General features: G+C 49.5%; 2 protein-coding genes and 1 pseudogene across 3 annotated transcripts; 2 read left to right on the top strand and 1 right to left on the bottom strand.

Moving 5' to 3' along the window:
- The first annotated feature begins 1,526 nt into the window (after positions 1-1,526).
- Positions 1,527-3,433, top strand: LOC121603290 (annotated as a pseudogene).
- A 98-nt stretch (positions 3,434-3,531) lies between these two features.
- Positions 3,532-5,779, top strand: LOC121603291 (UDP-glucosyltransferase 2-like). Its single transcript, XM_041931962.1, has 2 exons — positions 3,532-4,015; positions 4,094-5,779. The coding sequence occupies exons 1-2, from the start codon at positions 3,842-3,844 to the stop codon at positions 5,477-5,479; spliced, it is 1,560 nt and encodes a 519-aa protein (XP_041787896.1). The 5' UTR covers positions 3,532-3,841; the 3' UTR covers positions 5,480-5,779.
- LOC121603292 (serine/threonine-protein kinase N-like) lies at positions 5,715-18,112 on the bottom strand. Of its 2 annotated transcripts, none has more exons than XM_041931964.1 (3): positions 18,093-18,112; positions 9,817-10,138; positions 5,715-6,238 (listed from the first exon to the last, which is right to left on the bottom strand). In XM_041931964.1, exons 1-3 carry the CDS (start codon positions 18,093-18,095, stop codon positions 5,715-5,717), a joined length of 849 nt encoding a protein of 282 aa, XP_041787898.1. In that variant the 5' UTR covers positions 18,096-18,112. The 2 variants fall into 2 exon arrangements, with proteins under 2 accessions (XP_041787898.1, XP_041787897.1); XM_041931963.1 differs by lacking the exon at positions 18,093-18,112 and adding an exon at positions 12,482-13,090.
- Positions 18,113-18,497: the final 385 nt, after the last annotated feature.

An 18,497-nucleotide genomic window follows, 5' to 3' on the forward strand; every position in this document is an offset into this window, starting at 1 on the left:
TTTTTTCGTCCGACTCCTTGCTGCTTGGTGATGGTTTGATTCCTCCAGCCGCCCAGGACGACATTCGCCGTCGTCTTCCATCTCCCTAACCGACACTTTTGACTTTTATTCCTACTACACGCACAAAACAACACACACGCAAGATTATTGGCGCGTTCGGGTCGGCCAGCTTCTTGCTTAAACCACGGACCACCACTAGCGCCATCCGCTTACTGGGGGACCGAGCCGTGCGCCGGATGGAAACACCACGACACGTACAGCACACACACAAACAGCATGTTTTGTGTGGTTGTTTTCGTTCTTTTGTTGCCAATTTCCACCACCACCTCTACTGCGTGACCACTGTCGCTCTGAGCGAGGAAAAGGTTTCACTTTTTCAACCTACGCGCGACGACGAAACGTCAAAAATAAATCCCACTGAGCGGTGAAATGGAACAGCAGGGCGGGGCAGGGCTGGTGGTGGTGGTTACGTCGGTTGAAATACGCACACGGACCCAGGTTGGCGGGCGATCGCGGGCAAGGATCGTGTTTCGGTTCGAGTAGCGCGCACATGCGAGTCGTACGAATGGGGTCGTCGGTCACAGAGCCGCTTCGAAGCGATGTCATCGTCAGAAAAGTTCAGTGACTTTCGCCGGTGGTTCCGTTTTATAACTACTAATCAAAATGTGATCAAGTGCAGAAAAATTCCTACAAAAATTGAAAGAACACGATTACATGAAAATGGCAAAAGGAACAAATGTGTTCACATCTTCTACATCCGCCATCAAAGTTCATCATTCAAGCACAAAAGCAAGCAACGAGACGAGGTGATCGTGATCAACGTATTTCAAGTAAACGTTACCACAGCAACACAGTAATGATGTCTCTAATATGTTTCAAGGGTGACGTCATAACGACCGGTTCGACTGGTATAACCAACACCGAGACAGAACACAACAACAAGCTAACCAATACAGCCGTGGGATTTCAAGCATGGTGGTGCTAATCGGTCAGATTACGTCGCAAAAATGTGTGTGAAGGCGCCACCGCTAGTAGCATGAAGCGTTTGTCAGATAATCTCTGTTGGATGGTAGCCAAACATGAAACATCCACACTTGTAATATGCCCAATTAGATGCTGGCTGCACTCTGGGCGTCCAACGTCTATCGCTTATTGATGTATGCAAAAAAAAGCGTCGTGAGCGTGTATGTGTAGCGTGCTAAGAGCGACAAGCATGTTTATCTTACACACATTCAAAACAACTGTGTATGTGGGTATACCGTGCATTGGTTTATCGGTCGACTTGAGAAAGAGGCAGAGAAGCGTCAAGAAGTTGACCTAACGTTTGGCGATTTTGACCATGAACAAAAGTGTGGACGATTATCGGCTTGGCTCTTTAAGACGCTCCCCACCAATAAACTGCCGCACACACATATCATCATCATACGCTCTGGATCGAACGGCTTAAAACCATCACTCATCGCCCGGTGCGGTTTCAGTCGTTTGTTCGCGATCGTAGTGCTAAGAGCGCGTCTGTGTGTGTTTGCGTTTGGTGATATTATAACCCCCCCGGCAGAGGGCGACAGAAGATGAAACGAAAAGGCAACGATATAATGACGAGACTGATGGTGACCTTCAGCATGGGTTTGTTAGCGACCCTGCTGGTGATTGGTCACGCTGAGTCAGCAAAAATTGTGTGCGTCTTTCCGACGGCCAGCAAGTCGCATGTGCTGGGAGCACAAGCCCTACTGAAGGAGCTGGCACACCGTGGACATGAGGTAAGATGTTGCATCCCGGCTAGCACAACACTACGAGCTGTTAATTCCCTTTCGCATTTCGTCTGCACACACGCAATAAAAAAAAGTTACAATGGTTAGCGCGTTTCCCTTGAAGAAGCCGCCGAAGAACTACCGGGATGTGTACATACCGATCGAGGACGCCTTTTCGACCATCATGAGCGACTTTATGCAGGGCGGCAGCGCAATATGATGAAGCTGTTCCCGAAGATCTTGCGAGCCTCGCATGATGCCTCCAACGCTACGCTTAATCTCCGGAGCTTCTTCGACTGGCGCGTGAAGAGCAGTTCGATCTGGCACTGGTTGGCTTCTTCATGAACAGTTTCGTGATTGGCGTCGGGGAGTTGTTCCGCTGTCCGACGGTTCTCTACTTCTCTGCCGCCGGTTCCGGTCTGACCAACTACGTGGGCAATCCGGCCGAAGTTGCCGCCGTGCCGCACATGATGTTGGGTCAGCGCAATCCGATGACATTTTTCGATCGGGTCGCAAACACTCTCATCAACGGTGTTGAAAAGATTATGCTGACGTACCTAAGATACAAGGAGATGCCGTACTACGAGTAAGGGCAATCGATTTTCCACACCAAATGCTTCAAACAACGATTAACTAATGAATGAACTTTCTCTCTCTTTTAGATCAAACTTCCCCGCCGAAAAGGGCTTCCGAAGCTATGACGATGCAATACGCAATGTCTCGTTAGTGTTGCTCAACACACACTTTACGCAAACCGTACCGAAACCTTACCTACCCAACATGGTCGAGGTGGGAGGCATCCAGATCAACGTCAAGCCCGATCCGATGGCACAGGATTTACAGCAATTCCTGGACGGTGCCGGTCGGGATGGAGCCATCTTCATAAGCTTTGGATCGAATCTACGCAGCTCCAACTTGCGGCAGGACAAGCTGGATGCGATCCTGGCCATGATTCGGGGATTGAAGCAGCGAGTCATATGGAAATGGGACCAGGACGAGATGCCAAACCGCCCGTCGAACGTGTTCATTGGCAAGTGGTTGCCGCAGGATGCGATTCTGGCACACCCGAACCTGAAACTGTTTGTCACGCACGGTGGCCTGGGCAGTATTAGCGAGGCGATGTACCACGGTGTGCCGATCGTCGGTATTCCCATGTTCGGTGATCAGGACGGTAATGTGGCGCAAGTCGTGAAGGAAGGGTGGGGCCTTTCGGTGAGCTTCGACGAGCTAACGGAGCCATTGCTGAGCGGTGTGGTGCAGGAAGTGCTTCGGGATCCGAAGTACCGCGAGCAGGTGCAAGGGCGTGCCTTGCTGTACAAGGATCGTCCGATGGGAGCGCTCGAAACCGGCGTCTATTGGATCGAGTACGTCATCCGGCATCATGGGGCACCGCATCTACACTATCAAGGTGCCGATTTGAACACGTTCCAGCTGGCTCTGCTGGATGTGTATGCATTTATAATTGGCTTGCTTTGTATCGTCTACAAGGCGGTTGTACTTATAGGGAGAAAACTTAAGCGTGCTTTGTTCGGTGGAGCAAAAAGTGATCAGAAAACGAAGAAGAAGCAGAAAAAAGCTTAGATTAACATAAAAACTGCTGATTGGCATTCACATTTGTAATTTAAATACCACACAAATACAGGTTTCATATACACAAACGCACAAAATAGACGACGAAACATTTACATCAGTATATACCCAGTAGTTATTTGGTATGTTGGAGTTATCTTATCGTTTGCTTGAAACAACCACCACGACAGGCGATGAGATTGCAAAATTTCAATGCGGGTGTTGGCGTTTGATCGTAAAGCTCATCAAGATCGTGTTGAGTACCATTAGGGAAGCACCGTACACATATACACGTCTACACTTGATTTAACAAAAGGTGCAGTTCCATTGTAGCTTGACCCACGCATGGGTGTATATGTGCAAACTACGCTATTCTAAAGCGAGATTCCATTCATGGACTGATAGCGCGTTGTCGACAATGCTCACAACTACAACCTCATTGATAAAAAGTCAACCTCTGCCGACACTCTCTTAAGACGCCATACAACCGAGCAGTTGCAGATGAGAATCAAGTGTTCGCTAGGATGGTAGTGAGAATGAAGCTCTCACAAGGTGTTGCTTTTGCTTGGGTGGTATTGTGCTGTTGTTTTGCGCAGCTAGAAGCGTACCGAATCCTGTGCATCTATCCCAGCTCGGGCCGATCGCATGTACTCGTCGGGCAGGCACTACTGAAGGGTTTGGCTGCGCGCGGTCATGACGTAAGTAGAGTGTCTCTAGAGGAGAAACAGTTCCATTAGCTAATGCTCCCATCCAATCGCTTCCCACCCCCCTCGTAGGTCACGATGGTGAGCCCGTACAAGCTGTCAAAACCGGTGCCCAACTACCGGGAGATCGTGGTGCAGAAGGTCGACCTCGGGCAGATGACGAGGGACTTTTTGCAGAAAAACACAGGCAACTCGCTCGGCGGTATAGTGCATCTGTTCCAGACCCAATTCCGTACGGCCGAGATGGCGATGGAAGACGCCCAGGTACAGGCACTTAAGAACGAGCACTTCGATCTGGTGATTGTGGGGTACTTTGTGGCAGACTTTGTGCTCGGATTTGGGCCGCACTTTAACGCCCCAACGGTGGTGCTGTTTTCGGCCGGCCTGACAAAAATGACGGCCGACTTTGTCGGTAACCCGCGAGCGGTCGCAACGGTCCCGGCCATTATGATCGGTGGCAGAGGGGCGATGGATTTTGCAGGCCGGGTCAAAAACTTCCTCTTTGCCGGTGTCGAAAATATGATCACCGCCGTGTCGGACTACGTGCAAACGTCGTACTACGAGCAGTTCTTCCCGCCCGGTCGCTACCCATCGTATGCGGACGTGCGGCGCAATGTTTCGCTCGTGCTGCTCAACACACACTTCTCGCAGGCTACACCGCGCCCCTACCTGCCCAACGTGGTGGAGGTGGGCGGGCTGCAAATCAAAGCCAAACCGGACCCACTGCCCGAGGACATCCGCGAGTGGCTTGACGGTGCCGGCGAGCACGGTGTCGTGTACTTCTGTCTCGGGTCGAACCTCAAGTCAGCCGATCTTCCGCAGGCGAAGCTGGACGCGATTTTGAAAACCTTCGCGCAGCTCAAGCAACGCGTGCTGTGGAAGTGGGAGAGCGACCACATTCCGAACGCGCCCCCGAACGTGCTGTCGAAAGCGTGGCTGCCCCAGGACGACGTGCTGGCGCATCCGAACGTTAAGCTGTTCATCTCGCACGGCGGCCTGGGCGGTATGGCCGAGGCCAAGTACCACGGTGTGCCGGTGCTGGGTATTCCCATCTTTGCAGAGCAGCACCAAAACATCCAGTCCATGATCGACGAGGGCGTGGCGATGCAGGTGGACTACAAGCAGCTGGACGAGCGTACGTTTTCGCGTGCGGTCAACATTATGGTGCGCGAGCATCGGTTTGCCGAGCGGGCGAAAGCCATTTCTGAGCTGTATCGTGACCGACCGCAGAGTGCCATGGATCTCGCCTGCTATTGGGTGGAGTATGTCGCACGGCATCGGGGCGCACCGCAGTTGCACTACCCGGGCGCCGATATGAACTTCTTCCAGCAGGAATCGCTGGATGTGATTGCGTTCTTGGTCGCAATCCTTTACGTAGTGTTCAAAGTGTTTAAGCTGCTGTTAAGGTTTGCCTACCGAAAGGTGTTCAAATCGTCTCGAAAGACTAAGGTGCAATAAACGCGGAACATAGTAACGGTGTCTGACGATGGTTTCAATGCAATCTCATGGACACATTTCGAACGGCGCCTAAGATAAGACACTGACACAGCGAGATGGTTCCAGAGTGCTTTTGCAGTATTATCTAGTAATTGGTTCGTTGTTGAGCGCTAAATCAATCAATTTTTACGACAGCCCGCACCACACGCGTGACACAGCGCGAAACGTTTGACAGATGAAATTGTTTGTAAGGAGCCTAAAATTGTAACAAAACACATCTACAAAATAAAACCATTCCAAGGGACTCCCCCCCGGCACGTACCTCTTGCAGGGCCTTTTTATCGATTGTCTTTGTACTCTGGAGCGTGCGGATAACGTTCTTCGCACCGTCCACAACGGCCGCCTCGATCCGCAGCCGGTGGCGCAGCTCCTCGATGCGATCGTCCAGCGACGTTTCCAGCTCCTGCGGCTGTTTGGCCGCGTTTGCCGACTCGCCGCCATTCTCCTCCGAGCCCTTGCTGCTGAGCTTGTTCTGGCGCACCTTCAGTATCTTCAGCCGGAGGTATTCGATTTTCGCTTTCGAGTCGGCCAGCATCTGGTGTGCCTCGGCCAGTAGCTTCTTATCGCGACCGTGGTGTCCGCTGGAGATGGATTGGATCATGTTTTCGGCGCCGTTTTTCACCTTCGTCTCAATGCTGAGCTGCTTCTCGAGCGATATGAGCAGCTTATCGTTGGCGGTAAACTCTGGCCCGCTCGGGATGACGGTGGACAGGATTGGATCTGTGAAATGAGAACAAAAATGCTTGCGTTAGAAAGAGAGTTCACATCATTCTGTTTGAATTGTTTTCTTGTGCCTGAACGAGTTGCTTAAGAGAAACACCCATAAACTGGGCTTTGTTTGAACATTAAGAATGAAAACAAGTTCACTGGGTCAAGAGTGAGACTCGCAATGGCTCACGATAGATACCCATCACAAACACATTTCTTCCCCATGCTCTCTTTCTCAGCCATTTTTTTACACACTTTTGCCAGTGGTCACTTGCCTTACGAACGACACGGAATGTGCCACATATTGTCTAATGGATTAAATTTAGTACCGCACCAGCATCGAACGATTCTTCAAGAAGTGAAAAGAGAAACTCAAAGAGCACAAACACGCTACCCCCGGGTAAGTTCAATAGCCACCATGTGGCCGTCCACAGGGAGGATGAAATGTGATAATACTTTTATAAAGTTAATGCATAATCAATAATCACAACAATGAGCGCGATAGAGAGACAACCACACTACAATCATCGACGCGTTGTGTAAGCGATCTCGTAAGTGCAACCCCTGGCCACTTATTCTTTCCTATTCCGGTGGGAACCGGGTGCGAGAGAGGGAGAGAAAGAGAGAAAGACCAGCTTGGTGGGTGGGTGGGTTGGTTGGATTGAGTGCTTGGCACTCGTGTTCGCGCTGAGTAATGGAGGAAAATGTTGGAATTATTTATAATTGGATTATTGTTTCGACTTTACCTTCGACCACCAACCAACACACAGACAGAGTTTTCCTCCCCAGTTTTCCACCACGCACACGGCGGGTCGGTGGCACACCCTTGTTGGAGTGGGGGGAGTGGGGAGTTTTCTTTACGCCTAATACGCCGCTCGGGTCTGTTTGGCGCTCTCTTTCATTCTGTACAGTTGGAGGGGAGGGGGGGAAATGCAATTGAGGACACGGCGAGCGGGGTAGTATGTAGATTTGTTACGTATGCAAGCAGACAAAAGGAAGGGAAAAAAGCACATTACACAGCCGGTAAACAGTTTTCTTTTGTTTGCTTTTAAACTCATTTTCCGCCAATTCTTGTGTGATGTTTCCTTTTTTTTTGCTTCGGAAGTTTTTTTTCCAAATGCTTCAGCTGCACTGCCCCGCTACTGTCTGGTTCGCTCGGTGTAGAGCTGGAAGCCAGCCAGATAGAGGTGCCCTGTGCCGCTACTGTACACTGCCCATGTCCGATCACCAACCACTGCTGGTTGGCCATTATGCATGCATGTGTAACATTTCACTCGGCTGCATTTCACTTGCTTCAATTTCCCTTTCGTGCAATCGTTCGCATGATTACACCCCTTCACCGAGTGTAGTAGTAGGGGCTCGGAATCGATACATCTCCCCCCAATGGAGCTTTATTTTTGGAAGAGAAAAAAAGCTGCTTCTATCATATCTATAAAGGGCGTGGAACTGGAAGAAGTTGATAAAACTGCACCATAATCGGTAAACCACCCCCCGGCCAACCCTGGCTTTGCATATTGCAAGTACCTAATAACTCAATCTCGGTCACTACTCAAACCACTACTTTTAAAGTCACCCTTTGGAATGGAGGTGGTCCGTTGTGAACAGGGGAATAATGCTCATTCGATACGCAAGCGAGGAAAACCCATTCATTGTTGCCCGCGGATACCAACTGGGTTGGCACTGGGCCAGAGATACGATACGGGTACGGTATTTCCGACGCAATCTCCCGTCGATGTGAAAACGCATTCGTTGGGTAACGCTGCCATAGCTGGGCGGCGTACGGAATTCAAAACTGTATTTTAGGGAATTTCTTCGCACTGATAATTACACAAACATACACACACATACACTCTGGCTGGTATGAAGCATTTTGGTATTGATTGCAACAGTACGGAGCATTGCGTTGAAGCGAAAGATAACTCACCGAAATTCCACCAACTTTTACGTATCAACTGAACACAAACCCGAACGAAGATGCACTGAGACAACCGTTACAGCGTCCTTTATCCAATACGACCCGACTCTCAGCGAGGGGGTAGGCAAACGATTTGACTCTCTTCTATTTCTGTCCCTTGGGATACTACCAATGCACTCCTCAACGCCACAACCCAGGTACACAGAGAAACGGCCCACCGTCATGAAGTCAAACGTGACGAATGCGAATGATCAAGCGTTTGCAATAAATCAGCTTCCCATATTTGTTTTTTTTCGGGAAACCGTTTTGTCTCAAATTTTGCTTTTCCTCCTTTAGATTCTTCTGTTTCAAGATCAGCACACACCAACACCACCATCGTGGTGCAGTGACACTGCGGTGTTCACGAACCTCTTGCATCCGATTGCATGGCTGCGTTCGTCTTGTCGTCGCTTTGGTCAGAATCACAGGCCACTACCAGCGGTCGGAACGTTCACGAACAACTGGCTTTAATGGTGCGCGCACACACCCGGTACAACGGGCTGCACAGATGTCCCCTCCGTGAGCGAAAGGGTATTGCGCAGATTCTGGAGATTACCATTAATCTCCGGCTTTCTTCGACCGAGAAGTGTGTGTACCATTGCCAAGGAGAGCAGCGTTGGAACAAACACCAAAGCAAGTGGAAAACTCCTACACATTGAAGCAAGACACCACCATTTCCACGCTCGTGTTGCTCGTCGTGCACTACCGGGGCAGGCTTAATAAACTGTCGCATTTGTTTTATTCCGTCGACCTCGCGGTCTTTCTCGGTTGCACACTCGTACCGGTTTAGCTACAGGTTTCCAATTTGTCGTGTTCTGGGTCCCGTCTTGTTCGACGGGTGTCTTTTATAATAATTATAAATAGCTAAAGTACTCTCTCTGTGTATTTCCACCCTCCTACGCGCAAGCAAAAACACGATCTTTTGCTATAAAAAATGCCTCGTTTTACGATGGCGTACTCCGGCCGGTCCGGCCTCCTCCATTTTCCACAAAGCAATGTAATAACCACGAGCCAAACATTTGTCCCGCTTGTTACACACATATGGCGCCTGTCAAGCGTTTTGGGCGATGCGTTTTGTCAGCAGCTTCGATAGATTTATCAACTGCACAAGCAAGCGCGCGCGGGGGGGATGGCAAAGCATCGGAACGTTGCTGTGGGTGTTTCATTACAAAGCAGCTGAGAAACATGAGTCGGTGTTGAAATCGTAGATGAGATTATTGTTCCACTTGTTAGCTCTGCATGTGCCGACAAACGGTCGGTGCGGTATTGTAGTACTACACAGCAGTATCACACAGGTATACTCATTACATTCGGGTTCCGTTTGTTTCAGATTTGTCAGAGTTCTCTCGTTTTGGAACTTAGATGTGTCATTAAACGGTTGATGTGTTTAGCTAGAATTGGATTGCATTACATTTCAATAGGCAAGAGACCTTGTAACTGTCAAAAAAGGACAACACAAACAAGGCTAAAAGTTAAAAAAGCCGCCCTTTGTCGAGCGGATTGCATACTGTAGGGCGTTTTGGGCACTATCATGCGTAAAACTCCACATCGAATCAAATTACGCATTAATTAAGGCCAAAACTTGTGTCTTCTCTCTTCCCAAACCTTCCAATAACTCTCGATTGAGGATACATACCGTGGCCACCATTGTTGCTGACACTGTTGCCCTGTGTGAGGATGATTTGGCTTTCCAGCTCGTGCAGCTCCGACTTGAGCTCGGCCAGCTTGTTATTGCTTTTCTTCACGATCGAGGCCACGTCGGAGAGCGAGCGGCGATCCGTCGCGACCTCGCGCAGCTTCTCGGCGCCCTCCTTGATCTTGAGCTCCTTGCGGATCTCGCGCCGGATCGCCTCCTTGATCTCCTCCAGCCGGTCCGGCAGCAGCTGCTCGGACACATTGTCCGGCAGGCCGTACTTGTGGCTCAGCTCGTACAGCACGGGATGCTTGATGTAATCGCCCTGCAGGTTTGCGGTAAAGGATAGAAAAAAACGAAAGATGAAGGTTAGAAGATATCGGGTGTACGCAAAGGAAAACAAACAACAATAAAAAGAGCACTCAAAAAAGTGGACTACGTCTCTATCTCTAGCGGATTGTTTGGAGCCGGGGAGAAGAGATCTACACGCGGGCTGATTGAACACGATTTGTGCACTACTTGACCGCACAACAACGACACACACAGCAGTTGCTTACTACGCACAAGAAGCGTGATGGATGTAGTGCGCTGATGTACCGGTTCGCTGAGCTTCTGCTCTTGTACTGTGAAAACCTCTTATCGGTCTGTCCCCATCTTGCACCGAGCTTCGGCGGAAAATCGACTCAAGCGCCGAACTTGAACTTGATTCTTCGCGACCCGAGTGGGGCGCCGGGCAAGTGTTTCTGCTTCGCTGCATTGTTGATGTTTAGTTTTTGTCGTTGTTGAGAGGCATGAGAGTTGGGCGGGGATATGAGAGAATAATAATTTGTCATCCCAAGACGTTCCGCGGACACCAAACCAATTCGCAAGATAAATGGTGAAACTTTTCCCCCGCTAAATGTCGCGCACCACAGCCGGCAAGAGTAAGATTCTTGAAGCATGATGACACCGCCACCAAGTGGAAAAGAAAGCTACTGTTCCCGTGTTCCGTCGCAACTTCTTGCCGTTTGCGGTAGCATACATTTCATATCTGGCGGCACCAAAAAAGGACCAAAATGACCGTGAAAGTGACATCTAGAGTTTGGTAGCCAAATAAATCACACCGTCAGGCTGGCTGGTCCCTCTCGGGCCAGCTGGTTTTTCAATGGTTGGAGTGAGGACACTAAATTTCATTTAAGTGTACCCACAAGCAGAAGGTTCTAGTAGCATTCTATTAGTACACGCAACAGGGATACGACAGGGAATACACACACACGTTTGGAAGAGGAACTGGATGTTGGGTAAAAGTTATCTGCTGCACCATATTTACGAACAACGACCACAACAGCGCGAGCATCGAGCGATTGGGATGGAATTTTCGAGGCAAGACATTATTTATTCCACACCCTGGTGGGGAAAACTGTCTCCCACCGATCCGCGCGGTCCGGATCCGGAGGACGTTTTGGAAATTTTTGCATAAATGTACCACATTTCCATATTCATGTAGCAAAACTCGATGGCGTTGTGTGTGTTGTGTGTGTGGCATCACCTGCCGTGCGATCGTCGCAATACGAACCGAACCAAACACGCATAAACCTCAGGAACGAATGTCCCGGATGGAAAGTGATATTTATGTACTGACGCAATGGCACCACAGTGTGTGTGTTAGGATGGTGGTGGGTGCTGCAGTTCGGCTATAAAAAGGGGAGAAAAATTGAATATCCATTTCAGGCACCTACTACGGTAGCAATTTTGTAATAATAAGGTTTTGCGTGGAAGAATAACTACAATAAAATTAGCTCATTTATTCAAACATATTCTACCGAGAAAATGATGGAAAAACAGACACACGTGCCCAATAAATATCAGTTTCCAAGCTCTTCTTACATGAGCAGTTCGATAACGATAATCGCCAATTCAAAAAGACGATTCGCCGAACACGTCCGGCCATTTTCGTGCTCTCCAACAATCGCAATGCAAGTCAGCAATCACGTCAAAACAAATTAGCTTTATATTCACCGGATCGTTAGAAATAAGCGAAAACGGGGGGAACAAAAAGAAGGTAGAAAAAGCGACCCCAAATTTGCACCAAGCGGAAATGATTGTGTTGCTTACTGTTGGCTGCCCCGACGACCACACTCACTGTCCACCACCTTTTGGAGGCTCGCTTTTGTGTTTCTTTTTGGGGGGTGTATGATCACGTTACCACAATAAAGCGCTACCAAATTAGCAGATTAAGCATGACCTGGCCACTCGGAGCCTAGTGGATGATACCGTGGAAGGTGCGCGCGACTTATCTCTGTGGACCCGCAAACTGACCATCAAATGAAAATGCGCGTTTGAGACGCAAAAGATAAAGACCATTATTTCCTGATGCGCTTTTGCCGTTGCTATTTGGGGAGGGGAGAGATGGCGAATTTGAATCGAGCGTGAGAAAACAGCAGAGATACAGCGAGCTGAGAGCAGTGTGGAGGAGCGGGCTAAGGGAATGAATTTTGGGGCTCAAAATGTCTCGCCATCACGCGAGAACCGGCGTCATCTAGCGCGAATTAGCTACACCGGAAAAAGGCATCTGGAGGATGGTGCAGGAGAGCACGAGTGGGGCGCGCATTAATCGGGAAAGATTGGAACCGACCGGCGAGCTGGCAGCGCTCTGCGTTTGTGTGTCTGCCCGGGACTGTTCCGTTACCTTTTCGACGACGGCCGCACTGACGCAGGTGCTGAACACGCGGCTCCGTCGCCGCTTCCGATAGCGGTTGTTGTAGTCCGTTATGTACAGTGCCATGGGAGGGTTTTTTGTTGTTTTTGTTGCTGCTGCTGCTGCTGCTGTTGTGTGTGCGGACAGAAGGTGGTGGGGCTGGTGGTGGTGCCCTTCTTTTGGGGTTGTTTCACAAACACTGCGCTTCCCGGGTGTAGTGTGTGCAGTTAGCTTTGCTGCTTGATTTACTTTTTACTCTGTCTCTCTGTCTCTTTTCTTCTCACTTGGTTTTGTTTTGCTGAAACTGTATCAGTGTGGTGACTTTACGTTTAGCCATGTGTCAATGTTTTTTAGAGCACACTGTACACCGACACAGGCGCGCGTGCTGTACGACACTACGTGCGTTTCTCGGTCGCGTATTGCGTTGTAAGCCGCGCTTTTTACATGCACACACTGCGACGTAACATGCACCACCACCACACACCACCGACGGACCCCAAAAGCCCTGGGCGGTAACGGTGGTTTAGTTTGCCGTGGAGATGAGAAAATGGGTGAAAAAAGCCGTTCCGAGCGGGCCAGCCAGAGCAGCCAGGGCAATAGAGGAACTGTTTGCTATTTATATCGAAATTAAATCACTTGCGCTGGATCACTGCTGCACATTGGTTCTCTCGTGCTCACTCTCTCTCTGTCTCTATCTCTCTCTCTCTCTCTCTCTCTTTCTGTCTCTGAACCCGGAACCCGGATGCACTTGTGCACACAAACCCCCGTGTGTCTCGTCATCGTTCGGTGGGAATGCACGTGCCGGTTTGATGAGGCTTGACTTGAGCTCCAGAAATTATTAGTTTCACTTTTCGAGCCATGACACGCAGCAGTGACCAGCACAAACTTACTCCCTTCTTCCCTGTTGGAGGTTTAACTCGTTTTCCCTGCTGGTGTGCCGCCGTGTAAAATACCGGAAATGCTCCAACAAACCGATTACATTATGTCCATCATCTTCCAGACAGGCCGTGGAGTAGCGGAAAGAGGGTGTGAGATGCACAGGTGTGATGCAGCTGCGTAGCGTCTGTGGCAGTGCGTGTGGCACTCCCTTAATGTCTATTAATTGATCTCCGCAAATACACACACACACACACACACACAGATAAAAGAAGCGAGCGGAGCCGGTTAGTGACATTTCCGATCCGGGATTGCCACCACACCAGAGAAGACAGTTTTGCTCGCAATTGTGTAACTTACGCCGGCTTACGCAGCGCGCAGCAAAGAGGTAAGAAAACAGACCAACGGACGAAGGATGGAAGGAAAAAAACGTGCTAAAACATGAAACATGCAACGTGCGGGCCCTCTCCTCCCAGTTGGGTATGGCGCAAGTGCATCATCACACAGCAGGGGAAGAAGGAACAGAGCCCGATTGTGTGGCAAAAACGTGCGATGCACAATCGAAGCTACAGGGGGTGGGGTTTCGTGAGCCATTGAGTAAAGCTTGAGTCACTTGGGTTTGTTGCTTTTGGTTTGGTTTGGTTAGTTTATCATCTAATCGATATCTGATAAGTGTATGATAATGATCTTACGCACTATTGCATCTGTTTCGAGGAAAAGCTTCCAAATTGGCACCCTTTCAATCTACTCCGACCACAAAGCCTCACAGAACAACAGTAAGCTAGCTGACAATTATGCAAATCACGCCATCACGCAATTACCAACACCCACACATCCAGCAAAAACTTTCGTCGAAAGGCACGCCAGATAGAAAAAAAAAAACAAAAGCAAATTCTATCAAACTTTTACTTTCTTTCCGATTGTGTTTGTTTCATTGTCGTCATCATCAATCCTTCATTAGGAAGGTTCGTGTGGGAGGGCGAAACGGTGTTTGCAAAGTCTATTCTTGCTTTTCCGGCGACTCACCATCACCCCCCGTCGTCTGACGGACGATCTGCGGGTGGTAGAAATAACAAAGCCGGCCAATATCCTGAAAGCTAAATGGGGAAAAATGGCCAAACCACAGGCCCAGACACTGTAGCTCTGTCTGCGTGTGTATGCCAATTTTATGCGGCAAAGAATGAGACGTTAACCAACAAAAATAGAGAGGGGGAACGTAGCATAGACGTTCGCATAAAACTTTCACTTTGTTCCTGATCCCCGTCATGGCAGTGATGGAGAGAGAGAGAGAGCGAGCTAGAGAGAGAGAGAGGGAAAGAGAGTAGGAGCATAGGACGCTTGATTGAAACAAAGCAAAACTGCCAAAACAGATTGTTCAACATCCCAAATTTCGGACCGTCCGACACACGGTGCGCGTCGTCGTCTCGTGCGGATATGCCCGGGGGGCGTCCCGAGCCAAGTGACGCTGTGCATGGTGAAGTGGACACGAACACAACTTCTTGGCTATCCGGGTAAGGCGTTCCCTTTGTTCCATTAAGGCAAAAATGGCATATCGTGTCTCATTAGGCATTCGGCGCTCGGAGGAGCAACTTTATCTCGAGCCAAAGTTTAATTGATTATGTATATTTAAAGCTGTGCATCCCCCCGCCAGAGGAATGTTTATGGACATCCTTGGCAGGGAAGAAACGTGACAAATGATGCGTTAACAGGGGTTAGATTGAAGGCAAAAGTTCACGCGCACCTTTTCTACTGCTAAACCCACACCAGATTACTCATTAATCTCATATGCCACCGTACGCACGATCGCTTGCGTCTTATTTTAGTGCGTCTCTGCTGTATGATGATAATCCCAACCGTATGCTTCCTATCAGCCACAACCAATAAAAAGAGTTGCTACTGGTGGTTGACTAATGGGCATAATCATCTCACCACCATCACCACCACAATCACCGCCGAGGTGAATAGATCCCGGAACGGACGACCAAGCGCAGACTAATGTCGATCGCTCTCCCCCCAAGGAAAGTGAAAGTGACTTCCCTGCCATGCTGCTAGGAGATTAGTGGAATCCACCCAACCAACCGGGGGGGTTTAATAGTTTAGCGCGCAACTAATACGGGGATTTTCGTTTTTTTTTTGTGCTTGATGCACAGTCCCCAGAGTAGTCTGTGCTTCCCGCGGTCCACAATTCCCCTTTCACCGAGACAATAAATCATGTCTCATAAAATAGACATTCCTACACTTTGCAGCCCACAGCAGCGGGGTGCGGAACTAAAACCCAAAGTTCCTGACGGCGAACGGTGCGCGATCTCTGTCTCTGTCGCTGCCAAAAACAAAAATCCCCCAAAGCGACGGGCCACACCAAGCCAAATATGAGCGGATAGCTAGCTGGCTGCGGGGTAATCACGATGAAAAGTTCAATCAGAAACACACCGAAAGCGGGCGTCAAAAAGCCTAACCGTGTGTAGGTTTGGGTCGTTACGGCGAGTTATTATGCTGCAGAGAGCTTGTGGCATTGTGGCTGGAGCATTGGCATTTGCACGCGCTTTTGCGCGATCGTGGAGGTCCTCCGGCGCACCATAGTTTGGCGGATGCAATTTGGCCCGATTCAATTGAGCCTGATTGTTGGCGGGGCGGACTACTAGCGAGTACCTAGGCTAGAGAGAGGGCGCGACGAGGGTTTTGGAATTCATTCACTCATTCCACTGCTAATTACTCTCTTCCGGTGGACCGTTTGTCAACGATCGTTCACCCCCGCCGATCGTGTGGAGGTGGAGAGTTGAGTAAAAGCAGTGCCCGCCCGCTCGTCTATCACGCCAGCGAGTTGAAGAAGATTAGTCTGCCCCCGTTTTATTCAAACTCAAATCCTGCTGCTTTTGCGCGCCAAACGATGCGCCAAATGCCATTTCACTCTTGAAGAAGCACGCGCCCGTCTTGTCCACGGTGGCTTGTGTGTGTGTGTGTGTTTGGGGACCGTCGACATCTTTCGCGCGTGTGTGTGCTTTGAATGCATAATGTGAGCCGGCAAACGAAGCAAAGGAGGCGTGGAGCATCCCAACGATCGGATCGGTGTCTCGAGCGACATATAAGGGGACACAGACAGGCAGATGGAGATGCGGTGGCGTCCCTCCCATACTTCCCATACAAGCCCACAAGTGGTGCACGCGATCTTCGCGCATGCCAACACGCGCGCACACGCACGCCCGCCCGCTTGCAGTAGGTGGAGGAGAAGGATCGTCACCGTCGTTTGCGCAACTTTGCGTATCTGCGCGCAGGGGCTGCTCTGCACCACCGCAGGGAGGAAGCAGGGTGGAGGTACAACAAAAAGACCAGCGCAAAATTCCGGTCCTTGCCCTCGAACGCCATTTCTGGCCATTGCCATCGCGGCCAGCCTTCGCACCCATTCACGGCCACGGCGACGACGACAACGGCGCGCGCGTGCGAAGGAAGAACGTGAGAGGTGGTGATCGCAAACAACAACAACAAAAAAATCCGTCGTTTTCGGTTTCTTCACGCAGAGGTTTTAAAGACCGTACCGGTTGTATCTGAACAGAGCACAGGGCTGGTGGTGGGTGTCTGCCACACTTAGCAACTAGCCACACAGCATACCCATATTTCGTTGTGCAATACGCACACGGGAGAGTGACAGTCAGTGTGTGTGTGTGTGTGTGTCCAAAAAGACACCAAACGAATTATAACAAAATCGACAGCTCCAATAATACGAGATCGAAATGAATGTCTGGCTTCCATCCCAAATACAACCGCGTTGTTGTCTCTATAGCCCCACGTGAGAATGCTATTGCAGGTGGACGTCTTTATCAGAGCAAATGATATCTTATCTCGTGCGCCATTACCAAACATTGCCCCCCCCCCGCGGATGGTGGTACCGCCGATCCTATACATTATTGCTACTAACCAGCCAGCCAGACAGCCACCAACTAGGGAGCGCTTGAGCTGCTTCTAATGAAGCGTTACCACAACACACAATCAACACAAAACACATCGTGCAATGCGAGTCTGGTTGTTTGATCTGCTTGTAATTGTTTGTTTTCGCGTGCTTTTTTTGCTCCCAACAGTTTTGTCCGTTCTGGTCCGTTCGGCGGTTTGGTCGAAAGTTTATCGTGTGTGAAGGAGGATTTATTGTACACTGCCTTCCCTGGAGGAAATGTGTTGAGGTTTTGCAAGCGCGCTTTACTCCATTACACACACACACACACACGCGAGAGATAGAGATCATGTGAAAATTGCACCCGAACACGCCACAAACCCATGTGCCATGGTTGGTGAGGGTTGTACAGCGTGTGTGCATGTGTCAATAAGTTTCATTTCCGGTAGTTGGCAATGGTTGCAGGCAGAGAGAGAGAGAAAGAGAGAGAGAGGGACAAGTCAGAGGAAATAAACACAAATGAAAACACTTTTTCCGAACGTTGGGGCCAATTTCCTTTTCCATTACAGTTCTGATCGTTGTCACTTTAGTCGAAGCGTTCGAATTTCATTTCAGATATTGTGGAGTAACACGCAACGAAGAAGAATGCGATTTACATCGATTTAAATTCCACACATCGTTCCACAACAAAATGTAAGACTGTTGATCACTCGATGATTGAAAAATGCATCTCGCCTTCGATGCACCGGAAGTGTGATAACACACAGACACTGGTATGCTTTATATTTCACTTTCTGATGACCTACAAACACTTTTTTTTCTGGTACAAACACAATAAAGTACCATTGATTAGTACGATTCCAACATCTCCACTAGGCAGTAGAAAGCATCCCGTGCGGCGTAAGAACCAAAGCCGAACTAATGGAGCTTATGGTAAAGCGAACTACCTAGTGGCACACCACACTGGGAGTTTGGTTCGGGAGTCCAATCGACGATAGGCCACCAGATAACGAAAGATATGCGCGCGTGTTGTGTCAACAGTCAACGCAGCTAGAACGCATCCGGTGTTGGGTTATCGGAAGGCCAGTTCGACAACTTGCGGAACAATTTTAATGTCCCAAAAGGGGTTTGACAAGACTCACCGAATCTTCACATTCACATTCTTGCACGCCACTGCGAAACGTGAGTTCCGAGACACAGACTACCGGTCACTAATGACCCAAACATCGTTCATAAGCTCCCTCAACT

Source organism: Anopheles merus, unplaced genomic scaffold, assembly GCF_017562075.2.
Source record: "Anopheles merus strain MAF unplaced genomic scaffold, AmerM5.1 LNR4001011, whole genome shotgun sequence".
Classification (NCBI taxonomy): Eukaryota; Metazoa; Arthropoda; class Insecta; order Diptera; family Culicidae; genus Anopheles; species Anopheles merus.